The 15204-nt window shown below is 40.9% G+C and overlaps 1 protein-coding gene across 4 annotated transcripts in view; it reads right to left on the bottom strand.

The window, feature by feature from the left end:
* Positions 1-2779: 2779 nt before the first annotated feature.
* Positions 2780-15204, bottom strand: part of ubash3bb (ubiquitin associated and SH3 domain containing Bb) — a 31229-nt gene continuing 18804 nt past the window's right edge. The window contains exons 2-14 of one of the 4 annotated variants that reach the window (XM_020095327.2): positions 14241-14294; positions 13644-13830; positions 12376-12574; positions 10981-11150; positions 10667-10875; positions 9652-9796; positions 9444-9570; positions 9160-9279; positions 8970-9062; positions 8695-8839; positions 8121-8227; positions 7862-7971; positions 2780-6199 (exon numbers count right to left, since the gene is read on the bottom strand). In XM_020095327.2, the coding sequence (XP_019950886.2) occupies positions 6062-6199; positions 7862-7971; positions 8121-8227; positions 8695-8839; positions 8970-9062; positions 9160-9279; positions 9444-9570; positions 9652-9796; positions 10667-10875; positions 10981-11150; positions 12376-12574; positions 13644-13830; positions 14241-14294 (1804 nt within the window). In that variant the 3' untranslated portion in view covers positions 2780-6061. Of the gene's footprint in view, positions 6200-7861; positions 7972-8063; positions 8228-8694; positions 8840-8969; positions 9063-9159; positions 9280-9443; positions 9571-9651; positions 9797-10666; positions 10876-10980; positions 11151-12375; positions 12575-13643; positions 13831-14240; positions 14295-15204 lie in introns of all 4 variants that reach the window. The other 3 variants (XM_020095328.2, XR_002203066.2, XR_011244615.1) reach the window with 3 other exon arrangements.

The raw sequence follows: 15204 nt of genomic DNA, 5'->3' as shown, positions 1-15204 counted from the left end.
ACTTAATTTCAGGAAGGTCTCTTTCCAGTCAACAAACAAAATCCAAATACCAGTTCACTCAAAAACGCTCTCAGCAAAAACAAGATAGACACAAGGAGATACTAGAGAACATATAAGACGACAACGAACCGACAAAGACACGCACAGAGACTTAAATCCACACTGAACTGATGATGAACTAGAGACAGGTGGCACCGGACAAACAGGTGAAACTAACGAAGGCAGGAAGACAAGGTGGAAACACACAAGGAGCAGAAACTACAAAATAAAACAGGAAACAGAGTGGAACCAGGGAAAACACACCAGGAGCAAAACTGCAAGATAAAAGTGAAAACTCCAGACATGAGGACAGTGATATAATAAACAAGCATTACATAATCAAAATGAAAACTCTTTTCATAAAAGAGGCAAAAAGTCCAGAGTCATGACACTTTCATTTTGTAAAACAGAGGCTGAGGGCAGCAGATGGAAGAAACTATTTAAAAACCTGGATGTATCTTCACTGTCTCCAGCTGCTGAAAACATCTTTCTCAGCAGAAACTCCAACCAAACATTTTCCGCTAACAGTCAATCAGTGTGTTTATTGATTTGAAGGGATTTTGGCTCATTCCTTCTTAACAAACTGTCAACTCTGTATTTTATGGCACCAGATCTTTAATGAATAAAGTCTTTAATTGTTACTGATTGAACAGAGGACATGTGTCGTGAGGAAAGGTTTTTCTCTAGACTGTAGATAAAAGTTAGGGGTGGACATATTTAGAGGATGAATCCATGTTCAGGGGCCAAATAAAACCATCGTCATCACAGAGCAGACTCACAGCCGCCTCAGTCACATGGTTCTCTCTGGGTTCTTCCAATAACAGAAACACAAAGAATCACATCACACACAGGACCACACTGAGACAGGACAGGCTGGTGAAGCTGTCAACAAGAGACCAGCAGAGGGAGACAAACATTCATTTAATGAACAAACACAGTCAATAAACAAATAGGAAATCATTAATTTCATAATCAACAAACCAATGTGTCATTTATCCACTAGGTTTAAAAGATTAGCTGCTATGACCTGATTTAACAGAGCAATTTGTTATTTAATAAATCACTAAACTATTCCACTATAGGTTTCTGAATATTACAGTATTCGTCTCTGGGAATTCGTGAAATTCAAACTCTTTAGAATCTTTAGAATCCACTCTGCAGTCACAGCAGCTTTATCAGGGAAACCGGATTTTCATGGTGTAATGCGTCGAGGCCACGTGGCTTCCTGTGACACGTATGGGATCACATGAGATCACTTGTTTAGATGTGATCACGTGCGTTTCCAATATGGGAGCCACATGAGCACACATGTGAATGTTATTAAACATGTGTAATGTATGTGCTTGTGCATGGTATTAGGAAACCTAGCGTCCCTGAATCGAAGGATGAATCTACACAGGACAAAATTGAACTACATTTAGTGACATCAATAGAAGAAATTCTACAATTTACACATAGTATGTAATTCAAATTTTTGCCCCCAGTATGCACAATGAAATCATCTACTACAAATACGAATGATTAATTGTGTCATATGTAAACTATTCCTTGTCTTGCTCCATGTCTGCTTGTATTCATTCTGTACTTCTGTGTGTGTTAATGAAGGAGTTTAATCACCTGAGAGAAGCGAGATAAACACGTTGTGAGGAGAAGCAGCCCTTTGACCTGCTCAGCTGCTCCTTTGATCTCCACCTCACGCGCCCGCTCCTGTACTTCAGGTATAAATACTTTTCTTCCTCGTGGTGACTCCGCACTGGTTTAGCTCAGTGGTTACTTCATCAACTTTCTCATGCCGAAAATGATTCCTAACCCTCACGGGTTCGAAACCACGGGCGCTGTCCAGTGTTTTTTTTTTTTCTCTCTCTCTCTCTCTCTCTCTCTCTTTTCTCCTCCATCTACACTCACTTCTGTCACTTTCCTTTCATCTTTTTTCTGTCGCCTTTTAACCAGTAAAACACCCAAATACTTATTTCCGCAGTGAAAACAACGCTTCCGCCCAACTCACTGACTCCACCAATCAGCAGCCTGCAAAGACGCTAGACACGCTCCTGATTGGCCGAGAGCAGGGGGGCGGAACAGGACACTTCACAGGTAATTCCAGGAGCCCCTCTCGCGCTGGTTGAGCTCAGTGGCTCCTTCTGTGTCCATCTTATTAAAGTAGTCCTGCACCTCTTTCCTTCGGAATCGAACCCACGGGCGCTGTCCGGCGTTTTAGTTCTGTCTTTCACCTCAATCCTCTCATCAACGTAGCGTCTATATATAGATATATGCATACCTATATTTATTCATCCATTACACATCTGCTGTATATATATTTATCCATATGCTACATTATTTATTCATCTGCTGCTACCTGGTCCTGTACATATATTATTTATGATCAGTGTTCACCTTGACTGTTTATAATCTGTATATATATATATATATTTATCTACTGCATATATATTTATTTATTTATACACTACATTATTTATCTGCTGCTACCTGGTCCTGTACATAAATTCTTATTCACTTTAACTGCAGATAATTTACATCTGCATGACTCACCTCATTGTTCTTACATTCAGTGTTCACACCGTCATCACATTCTCTTACTTCATGATGTCAGTATACTGCACTGATTTCTAACTGTCCTTGGACATTGCACTGATGTCATTGTTGTCCTGTTTTTCAATTTTTATTTTAATCTAGTAAGTGCTATACGTTTATATTTTACTTCACATGAACTTCACAGAGCAAATCAAGGATGTAGGATTTTATTGAGTTTGTTCTTGACAGTATTGGCGGCGTAGATGGATAAACAGTGACTTTGCACACCTGTCGTTTTACCATGTTATTGTTATGAAGAGACATTTATGGTTTTATTTTAAGCTCCTTCAGAACAAAACCAAACTGCAGATCAACTCTCTCACCACAAACCACAGAATGATGTGTTTCAGTCTTTCTATCCAAAGAGTCATGAACATATGAAAATATTACAGCTGTTTAAAAAGGACAGCCTTTTTCTTTATGACTCAGTGCTTCACAATCACACTGGAGATCAACACAAACTTTTACTTGAAGCCTCTGGATGCTCCTCATCTTAAAAATTACAAACTGAAAAATACGTTTTTGATTTTCAAAAGAAAGTAACTTAATTCTTGAACACGTTTGGTGATATGTTCTAACAATAAATAAAGAATGCAGGAACAACATAGCTTCTTTCCCATGGCTCTCTTCACTCTGTAATCCTTCAATACAATATGTGCTGCTCGTTTGCTGAGCGATGAACTTTCTATGTTAATGAAATAACTGAGGAGAGATCTTTCAAATTTGTGTGTATTTCTTCTCAGTGTCTGTGTCAATGTCTCCCTGTGTCAACAATGTTATGATGTAATGAGTGCTCAGTTTCCTCAACATGGAAATTGACTAATTAAATGTTTTAAATCCCAGATTCAAGGAAATGAATGTTTATCATGATGTTTTCCAAGAAGAGTTTTTTCCTCTTTTCCTGAGGGGGAATGATTTAAATACGCCTCAAGGTGACAGATCGGATGTTTGGGGTTTTCCGGACCGTAGCTGTGTTCGATCTCAGAGGACCAACTTCCTTCAGAGGATGGAGCCCACAAAGAAAGTTGACTTTCTCGAGGACCATGTATAAAACAAGGGCGGGGCGGGGCAGAGCTTGTATTTAACAGTATATCTTTGATTTGTTGTTGCTGTCTAAGCAGCCAAATAAAACTATGGGGCTCTTTTTTGTGGAAGAAGTACAATGATACACCCACGGACTGCTGACCATGCTTACTGCACAGGACTTCTACCAAAGCAACCTGGTGTCAGAGTGGACACACATCCCAAATATTCTAGCAACACAACTCTATCTCTAAAACTTTCCAAAAAATGAATAGAGAGAGAATGCACAGAATAGAGAGAGATTAATAAATAACTGTCTTGTAATAAATTCCAAACATGCAACTTGTAACAAGATGTGTTGATGAGCTCCATGTATGACGTGCATCAAATATCACCAAAGGCAACGCTTCCTGTTTGCCGCTGACTGAGTTCACAAATTCCTCTGAGTGGGCCGTCGGTACATCAGGAGACATCGCTTTAATTCAAAGAGTTTACTCACAACAACACAGTCACTCAATTTGTGCAACAGTTTTCAGAGCTGCATATACACACTTTGTCTTAAATGCAGTCAACACCTGAGAGAAAATCTTGCATGCTGTTAAAAGCGATGACCCCCCCCCCCAAAAAAAATGTTATTTATTTTTATACATCGTAAAATCTGGAAAAAAAATGTTTATAAATAGAAATAAAAAGACTTTTTTTTTTGTTTTCCAAAATATGATTATTTACAGCTACTCTGAACCCCGGAACAACACGCAACAAACACAGACTCAAAATGCTGCTGGACCTGTATCAAGAAGCTACTCTATGATTGTCAATAGTGCAGGCTGTGCTGTTATATTTGTGTGTGATACACTACACGACTGGTAGAGGACACAGTTATACTGCATGTGCTGCATGTGGCACCAAAATAGAGACAACATGAGGGGCCACATTAAGCCAGAGCTGATATGTTTTCCTCACTTACTAATGTAGGACAAGCGGGACAAAAGATGGCATTTCTTTTCAAACAATTTATCTGTTTTCATTCTGGTCAGGAGCTCTGTGGTTCAAGCTGAGCAGTCGACAACCCATGTGCACGTATTCTCATGTCCCGTGTGTTGAAACTGCGATCTGTGCAGGGAAGCAGTACTGCCAACACTTTTGTAACAAATATTTTATACTCAATAGTCTCATAAAAGTTTGTGAAATAGGCACAAACTCAAACACAAATCAAATCATGTGTACGCAAATTATACATTTAGTCACTGCCCCCCCCTTGATACGCCAAAATTGGCACAAATGCCTAAAGCCCTAAAGGCTGCAGTGCATATAACAAACCACAGAACAAAATTCTTGGATGAATGAATGATGGTGAAACAACATTGTTTTTAAATGTTTGACATAAATGGAGCAAAAACCTGTTTCCTGTTAAGCTGTGGAAAAAGTTTAGATTGAGCTCAGGTAAAAGCTGAGCTGTGCTAATATCAACACGCAATATTTTCACGTTACCATTATGACGTGCTAATGACTCTAGGGCTTTCAGTTTTCAAAAAATCAAGTTGGAATGAATTTGGCATTATGCAGTTCGTTCCAATATGCTAACTTCAACAAGTTTAAATATTAATAAGCCAAAGTGAGCACTAATGCACAACTGAATACGATCGTACTAACGAGCACTGCTTGTTGCTAATACCTCTACAATGCAAAATTGCAGTTGTGTAACACATGCACATCTCAGTTTACTTCCCACTGAAGTGAATGAGAGAGACGTCAGACACAGCCAACGTTAAACAAAATGGTTTCGAAAAGTAAACCAAGCCAGAGTGTGCTGAGTTCAGAGCTAGCTATCCTGAACGTTGTTTACAGTTAGGGAACTAAAATAACTTGGCTCATTGGAATACAACAACATTTCTGCAAAAATAAACTGAACAAAATAGAAATCCTGAGTCTTCCGAGAGCTAAAAAAAATAAATGCAGCCTGTCATTTTCTGCACCTTTGTTTTCAATGGGATTACTTCAAGTGTTCTGATCCTGTTTACTTAATTTATCTTCTTTAAGCTAATCATGCGCAGACGCAGCGTTCATGCTAATTTCACAACATTTCCTGAGACTGATGATTTAACTGAGGTACCATGAGTGCTCTCCCACACAATGCATCTCACACCCAGTCATGCACTGGCCTTTTTTTTTTTTTTAATTTTGGGGCATTTACATTTGTTGAATCACTGTTGGAACCAGTCAGTTCACCACAGGCTCATCCTCAGGCCGGAAGCTCCTTCAGCTGTCGCAGCCACGACACCAGCAGCTGCATGAACGAGGCTAAAAAGAGAAAAGTTCAATGGATTGAAACTTGTTACCGCACCCTATGGGAGTACAGTACGAGCATGTTGGGTGGGCGAGGTTGGAGGGGGATCAGGTCAGGAAGACATTATTCTTGCAGAAGTGTCTCCCTCCAGTCAAAGGTGTGGTTTGGTCCATGTGTGAGGGGCAGGATGGGAGGGTCCACTAACTGCCACACCCCGGTGTCCCCCTGCTCCTCACAGGAGCAGAAGCCCAGGTAGGGGATCTGAAGACCAAGCAGAGGAATCAGTGGTCAGTTTTAGGAAACGAAGGTCAGACAGATGTTTTTTGGATTAGCAAGTAGTTTAACCTCCTACAAGGAAAACGAACCCGTTCCATCATGTTTTGAGTGAAGCTGCAGTGCAGGCTTATTGGACAATGTGCTCTGTGCAGCCCATCTATTGGCATCAGCAATAAAACAATCAAAACGGTTGTGAATTTAATCTTTTTAAATTTGGCATACTGTTAAACTTACAAATAAACATGAAGAGTTTAAAGAAATGTAAAGAATTTAGCAAAATCATCATTAAATGTGTGCAGGTCACAAGACACTGGTCCAGAAACAAACAGCTGCTGTGTTTAAGGAGGTTTATTGATCGCAGTGCATTCAAACAGACAGTGGGCCAGCTAATGAAGACTCAACCTGTCTGGCTGAGGTCCGTCAGACTGCTACTGAAAGCACATCTGATTCTTCTCTTTCCATCTCATCTCAGAATAATGTGTGCATGTTATAAATAAGTAACACATTAAAAATCCCAAGAAATTAGAGCACGAGGAATAAAAAGTGTGTGTGTGAATATCCAACCAGTTTATCAATGTGCTGTGACAAATTCAGCTTCAGTTTTCCTTGTAATCGATGATGTAACGTGTAGAGGCTGATTAGTTTTTGGGGCTGATGCTGCAAGAATTTTTACTTTTGTAAAACAAAGATCAAAAGTTTGAATCAATGAATATCAACCCAAAGACATGCAGATACTGAGAAGATGTGAGAAAGGCCAGTGTTGGCCTCTAAATCAGCTCTGCTAATACATTTCAAGGAAAATAAATTGAGTATCTGAGAGAATAGTTTGTCATGTTAATAGTATCTACCCCTGTTTTGTGTATGAACCACACCACATTTGAGTTCTTTGTTTGGTTAATTTTTATTTGCGTGTTTCAGATCATCCTGACATGTTCTGTCTTATTGACCTGAGTTATGAAAGTTTGCAACCCCATTTTCTCGATAATGAGCAGCTCAACAAAGAACCATTATCCAAAGAGGAAGTTTAGTCTCGTAGGAATCCACAAGCATAATAAACATTACATCACTAATTGTGAGCATGCGAGCGCGCCCCCAGCCACCTCGGTGTTGGACAGTACTGTCTGTTCCCCCCCGACATTAAAGTGTGTCCTGAATGTGTCTCTATGACCACTTGTGATCAGATCTCACTTCTTCGCTCTTCATGCAAATAATCACGTCCGTCACTTGTGTTCTCTAAAACCAAATTATATAGTTTTTTGTCCAGGTTGAGATTACAGGGTTGTTCGGTGACAATGTTTGTTTCGACAGAAGCGAGTGAGAGAGAGAGAGAGAGAGAGAGAGAGAGAGAGGACTCAGGAGGGGCTGCATGAAACTTGTTCAGCTGTTCTGTAGAAAAAAAGTTTTTCACAATTTAGGAAAAATATCTGAATGGGTTTGATTATTATTTTTATTTTTTTATACACGAGGATGCTTTACATCTCTGGAGTTTTAAGTGTCCACACCCATGTTTTTGTACATCCAGCCACAGTGAGAACAGGAAGTGGAATTGAGGGAACCATATGGAAGCAATGATGGGCGGATACAGAAGTGGGATGTACAGAAGGAAAAAAAGTTGACTGGATTCAAAAAGATATGCGTTGAACAGACCTTTCGGACCACTTGGATGAAGTCCTTGGCGCCCTGTGGGCTGCGGCCCTGCAGCTGGCGTGTGCAGGCCTCTAAGGAAGAAGCGTGGGCTACAATCAGCACGTTGTTTCCTACGTAGAGTGGAAACCCAGGCAGGATACAACATCAGCAGAGGACAAACACATGAGATAGTAAAACAATAAAGTAAAAGAAGTTCACCTACACAGACTCATCAACCTCCTCCAAAAGCTCAAGGGGCTCTGCTGTGTTTTTCTCTTACCAGTGTTTTTACAATCCGACAGGATATCTTTGGTCACTTGGTAGCTTCGACTCATGTAGTTCTCATACGACTCAGACACAGTGAGCTTGCTGACTGGGATCGTTGGTCTGTATGGAGACAAGAACCAATTATTTTTAAAAAACACAACAACGGCAGCTGTACAATCTGTTGACGGGTGACAGATTTGAGGCGTTTCCTGGAGGTGCCTGGTGGCTCGAGGTCGGTGTTTTTTCGGTGAAAATAAGAAAATTGTTCATCCACTACACAAGTTGAACCAGCAGCAGATGCTTAGGTTCTACAGAGCAATAAAAGTGGACATTTCTGCAGGCAGAGTGGATAAACAACACAGATGCAGCTGCAGGTAGTGTGTATAAACTGTGTGATGTACGAATATATATTGTATATTCAGCACATACACAAATAAGTTCCTGTGTCCTTGAGCAAGAAAGGGAACTCAAACTACTCATCATTGCGTCATCACTGTCTGTAAAAGTGAAGTTAAGCAGATGACACATACTACATACAGTATCATTACTTAGACAGTGCGTGTTTTACCCTGAGCTGTTTGTTTCACCTGTACAATGTGTCCACAGTGAAGTTGGCAGCGGCCAGGTCAGTCGGAGGTATCCATGCCGGCAGGGAGCTCCCAGAAACCCACTTGGTCCATTCAAAAAGCCCTGGTTCCACTCTCACCTTCACTTTACCGTCCTGCTGCAGACCTGTTCCCACAAACACAGATCATCAGACACAACAAATGAATGTCCCTGGAAAAGAATTCTGTTTGTGTGACTGTTCAGGGAAAACTGAGTGGATGTCTCATCATACTTGCTTAGAAAGACCTCGTCTTACCTTTCAGGATGTTCTGTGCAGTCTGGACACACCGCAGAGAGGGAGAACAGTACACAAAGTCTATCACTGTGTTACTCTGCAGCAGGGCCTCACCTGGAAAAGCAACATTTTTCAGCTCACACACATTTCGTAAAGAAATCGTCAGAGTTCCTGGTGGAGTACATCACTGAGATCTATGTAGGTGACATACCCACTAGTTGAGCCTGTGTGGATCCAAACACAGTGAGAGGAGTGTCCATGTCATAGTCTCTCTGCCCCCCCCACAGGGGCAAACTGGGAGGCATGTTCAGATTGGAGCGCACATATCTACCTGCGGAAAAATAAGAACACCCGCGATTAAATGCAAGGATTATTTTTTTAACTTATTCCTGAGATCTACTTTTTGTCCCATGGAAGGATTAAGGAGGTTAAATACAACAACAATGGTTGACCACGAGGCGGAGCTCACATGAGAGGTGGGGTTCAGAGGCTCACCTTTACTGTCGGAGCAGAGGGAGAGCCAGTGTTTGCCAAAGACCACATCCATCCTCTCGCCGTGCCGGCAGACAAAAAGCGTGCGCTTGGACTGCCGAGAGTGACCACCGCCGATCCGCAGGACCTGCTGGGAATAAAACACTTCAGTTTGATTTTTAATGCACAAAACAACACGAGAAGTATTTCAATTGTGAAAACTACTAACTACCTGCATTGGATGACAGATGAGACTGAGGGTGGGCGTGTCTCCAGGGCTCGTGTTATCAGGGCGTCGGCTGTCCAGCAGTCCATCGAACATCCCTCTCTCCTTACCGCTCTTGTCACTGGGCCCACAACTGAAGAAGGAATGCGAGCTGTGGTGGACGAGGAGAACAGACTGTCAGATATCTTACCTAATAATTCTATAAGTTAGAAGTTAAGAATGTCTGTCTGTTTGTATGTGGAAAACATTTCTCACAAACTGATCATCTCTCATCACACTGTGCGATTTGGATACATCCAATATTATTACACAATTGAAGAGAGGTGACACGTGCTCTGTATCAGTCAGTGGCCGCGATCAAACCTAATGAATAAGAATAGTATAATAATAAAAACAGTATATTTGTAGTTAATTGCAGATAAACCAGATAGGATGACAATGATAAAAAGAAATGATCTATGATCAAGATCTAATATTAATTAACTTTATATATATATAATTATACAGACCACTAACTTAGAGCTGCTTCATCACAAGTGGGTGTTGGTGATTTTAAATAGACAGAAAATTGAGAGAACATCTACTATTTGTTTTATATGTAAATGTAATTCTTCTTCAATGCATTTGGGTTCGTGCAAAAGAATAAATAAGAAGTGTTATACGATTGTGATAAATAATATCTATAAAATTGTGTTTGTAAAAGTTCCCTTTCATTTAAAAACAAGCTGTTAATTTGAAAGCAAGAACTGTTCCCGAGAGTTTGTGTTTGATTTTAAAGCGATACGTCTCAGTCAAGAGGGTTCAACTTCTGGGGGTCATGAATCTGATCAGCAAATGACACACGTGTATATTTTGACACCGCATTTCAAGCTTCATGGTAGTTCGGCCAACATTAGTCCAACTATAGACCCTTAGCTGGGGAAATATTAGGTGATGGAATTTAAAATATTGTTAATGACCAAATCGTTCTTTATAGTCTTTCAGTATGAAATGATTGATTTCTGTTAGATGCTCTGCTCACCCATGGAAGACCCAAGTGTCGGATTCATCGGCCAAGCTGACGTAGTTTTCCGGCAGCAGGGCAGACAGCCCGGTGGCCAGTGAGGACCCATACACCCAGCCCTCACTGGTGCTACTCTGGTCCACTGGAGACATGAAGATAAAATCCCCAGGAACCAGCTCCAGCTCATCCTCATTCTGAGGCAGGTAGGGGTACATCACCCGCAGCGTCTGCAGATGTGACACAGAGGTCGTCTGGTGTTAACATTAATTTGCTTTAATTGGTTTATAGGTATCTGTGAGCCTTAAAACAATTGTCGTCAGTATAGATAATACCTCATGGTTAGCAAATCGAATGTCCCGGGAGAACAAGACAGCCAGCCAATCACAGCCCAGCTTGACTTCGATGCCTTTAGCCAGTTTCTCCAGTGAAGCGAGGTGGTCAGTGGGGAAGTTGTAGGCCAGAGTCACATGGAGCTGCTTCTTGTGAGGCTCCACATGGACTTCTGGAGATGGATGAACAGGGAGGAAACCCATTTTACCATCAGTGCTAAACCACAGAGATCAACTATATCATAAATTAACTTTTCTTTGACCCTTGTGTATGGTGTCTTTGTTGATTATGAATGGGTCTCTTATAATTATGCTGTATCGCTATCTGCTATTTTGGGTCAGAAAGGGAGAGTCCCATTCATTCTTCCAACTGACAACGACAATTACATGGACACTAATATTCAGATACAGTCTGAATAAGGCACTTCCATGTAAACAGCATTTTCAGATGATCATAACAATAATAAAAAATACGAATAATAAGTTCATACTCACAATAATTCAATTCATATTCTATCAGGAACTCATGTAAACAGCATAATCAAAATAATATCTTATTCTGAATAAGGTAATAAATAGTTTTTTAGACTTAAGTCAGCAGGAAACTCTCTCTGGTAAATAATCAATACAAAACATGTAAAAAACGGCTAAATATGTGGTTCTCTGATTACATTTCAGATTTCAGCATCTATGGCATCATTATGATCTCAACTGGAAAGAGAAACGAGGAAGAAACAGCCACTTCAACTTCACACTTTTGTCCACAGACTCAAAGTCCAGTCAAAAGACTCAAACCTGGTACGTGGTACAAATGACATGTCAACTCATCATCTGATGTGTTAGAGTTTGTTTGGGTTAAAACAGAAGCACACCAACAAATGGATTGTGATCTACTTTACACGTTATACATTCATTGCACAACCTCACTATCAGTGATGAAATCTCCCGCGTAAAACCAACAACCACTCAAATTTTCCACATCTGATTCTAATGACACATTCTTATCTGTCTTTTCACCGTGAGGCAGAAATACCAAAGAGCATTTGCTCTAATGACGTTGTCTCTAATCTGATTTGGCACTTAGCAGCCTGAAACACCATTTGGCAGTCAGACTTATTTTTCGCCCGTGTTTGAAAAATGGTTGACAGGCGGAGTGATTGCTTTAATAACCCCACATGACAACCGTCCACACCGGGACAGCTGCTCACCACACGCAGCAAATATGATGAACTGATGCTGACATACTCTGAACAGTCAACATGAAGCAACGAAGAAAGATGGCAGAGATAAGACAGACAGAAAGAAAGACATGAAGCAAAGATTTTTCATGTGTTTCAAACCCAGGGCATTGTGGGTACAGAGTGTGTGCCCTTCATCCCCGTTGCTTCTGGTTCCTACCTGCCTTCCTTGTAGCCTCTGTGGCGAAGTCAGCTGCAAACTGCTTGAGGACGTCGGCCACCTGTTCCTCAACAAAGAGACCAATGAAGTTGGAGGATGTGTAGAGTTCTAGGGGCAGCGGGCTCGGAAAACGACCTCGCCACTGCTGCACGGTGGCCTGGAGGGCCTCGCATAGAGCTTCTACTTTGTGGTCTGCACACTGTGTAGAAAGAAAAAAAAGACAAGATGTGGAATATGCAACATTGCTGTCTTCATTTATCTGTTAAAAAGAACCATAACAACAGTTCAAGGGATAGTTTAACAGAAAAAAGGGAAATAGTTTTTAGCCCTAATGTCCTCTGATATCCTCCTCTGACACGTTCACGTTCTCCCGGTGCGCATTAGCATCGCTATGTCCGCTGGCTTCACTACATCCGGTACTTTTAGGATTAAAACTTGGTCTAAGTGACTCCGTTTCAAGTTGAATATGAATGTCGAGGCTTGTGGACACTTGGATGACACCACACAAGCAGTATGGGGGCATGTTGTGTGTTTTTTCGGTTGTGTTATTACGTCTGAAGAAGGGGTGAGTAGGAAAGTTTCGTTTTTCGTGAACTATCCCTTTGACAGGAAAGATAAGATATGAATGAATGAATACTGCTGTAAGTCTCTTAAAAGACTGCACCAGTGACTCATTGAAAAATTCTGAAGCTAGGAAAACTTAAACTTATAAACATCATAAGGATTCATGTCTGCCTGTTTCTCACTATGAATCTCCTAATACAGTGTCTCATCATATCTTAAAGGTACCCTGTAAAGTGCAGCTATGGCAGCTGACTGTACAACCAACTACACACACCCATTATGAACTGCACTTTAACTCTGGTTTAACTCTCATTGACTCATCTGCAATCCATTCCACTGTATATACTCATATTTTACAGCTACCAGTGTAGAACACAGTCATTGATGACCCTGCTGTGCACTGAATTCTGCATTTTATAAAGATCCAACTGCTTAATGTGAAGGAGACAAGCTACTATTCAAGCATTTGATTGATTCGGAGCCAGAAGTCTTGCGTGGACACGGATTGTTTTAGCTGGAAAACACCATGTTCATACCAAATATGGACGTACGTACAAATAGTATGGATGTAAAATTTATGTCAAAAGGCCTTAAAGGGACAAAGATGAGACATTGTCAAACAGAATCCAACTAACACTAACCCCATGTGATGTATGACCTCAGAACCATTCATGAAAGTTGACTGAAAGTTTCTTTCCACTCACCATGAAGAACTGGCAGAGGGTGATATGAGGGAAAATGTTGTGGGCTTTGTTTTTGCCACAAGTGACCCGACTCTGCTGCCAGAAGTGGGAGAGCTGGTTCTGAAGTGGCCCACTGGGTCGCAGGTAGAGGACAAACTCCCTGGGCAGTGGGTCGTCCAGGAACGGGTCGTCCACATGGGAAAACAGCCTGTAGGAAGAGATGGAGGTAAATCGAATAAAGGAGAAGTGTCAGGTCTGTGACGATGTCTGTATTTTTGTGTAATGTGCCGCTTGTGCCACGAAGGGAAAGTGAACTGAACTTGAACCTGCACAAACAAAGTTGGCACATTCAAAGAATCAAGCTCCTTTATGATTAAAACATTGCTGTTGCACCTTGTTTTTAATAATAACAACAATATTAATAATAATTAGTGAAGCATATTTATTATTAAGGGTTTATTGCTTTTGAGTTTGCATTTGCAGCTTCACAACCTGCAAGTTTTATGGACAGACGTAACAACATTCTACAGCAGAGGGCGGTATAACATATTTTTCCTTGTTTGCGGTTTGTAAAGTGTATGTGGGTGTACTGTGCACACATTTGTTGTTTAAACTTACCAGTCACATGCTGCTTGCACGCTCCGGCCTCCTGTTGATACCAGAGCTTTCAGTCTGTAAAAGAACAGAGCAGAGAGGCAGAGAAGAGTTCACAGTCAAGACCTCAACAACACTGAGACTGTTCACCTACAAATTACTCATCCACTGCAAACTCTGAAATGTGTTTAGTAAGCGACTCTGGTGACTGTTCAGAGCAGTGTGGCAATAAGAAAACCCAGGGAGGTGACTTATTTTCCATTTTTATGTCTGAATAAGTCAAACCGCAGAGGAACACATTGATCTTGTTCACTGTGCAGTAGTTTGTTTCCTTTGACTTTTGTGGCAGCAAATAAAAGGGGAACTGTTCTGGTTCCACACCTATGTGGAAACTCTGACTGTATAAACAGTTAGAGATGCAAGTGAGGAGAGGAAAATATGGAAAATGTTGTTGACTGGACAGAGAAAAACATCTGAAAAGAAATCCAGCAACTGTCGACTCTTCCACCATCATTCAAACGTGGAATGAATCGTTTTTTTTCGGCAGTCGTGGAAATAAATACATGTATTTTCTGTCTTTGTTAAAATGACGACAAAAAGCATTTGTGTAAACTTGAATATTTAAACATCTGTTGAAATCAGCAATGCTTCTTTTAACAGTTGAGACAGGTTTAAATTTTGACTTCATTGTAAATTATTCATCGGTGGTGCAGCAGGCAGAGGCAGGACATGACACATTCATTCCACTGCAGGGATCACATATTTTTGTTTACAGCACGTCGACACCAGTGTTGACCCTTATCACCAAAAACTCTCTTGACGTCTTCGCTGGTGTATGATTCAGTACATTCTCATCTTATGTTTCCTCACCAGATATAATACCATAGGATATTTGAATTGCACAGTTTAAACAGTTTTTGCACAAAACATAATGACATGGACGTCCGAGTCAGCATTCTCTCATGGCTGCGTTCTTATATCTGGGGCA

The sequence above is a fragment of the Paralichthys olivaceus genome, chromosome 11 (assembly GCF_024713975.1).
Source record: "Paralichthys olivaceus isolate ysfri-2021 chromosome 11, ASM2471397v2, whole genome shotgun sequence".
Lineage (NCBI taxonomy): Eukaryota > Metazoa > Chordata > Actinopteri > Pleuronectiformes > Paralichthyidae > Paralichthys > Paralichthys olivaceus.
This window is presented reverse-complemented; position numbering and strand designations above follow the sequence as displayed.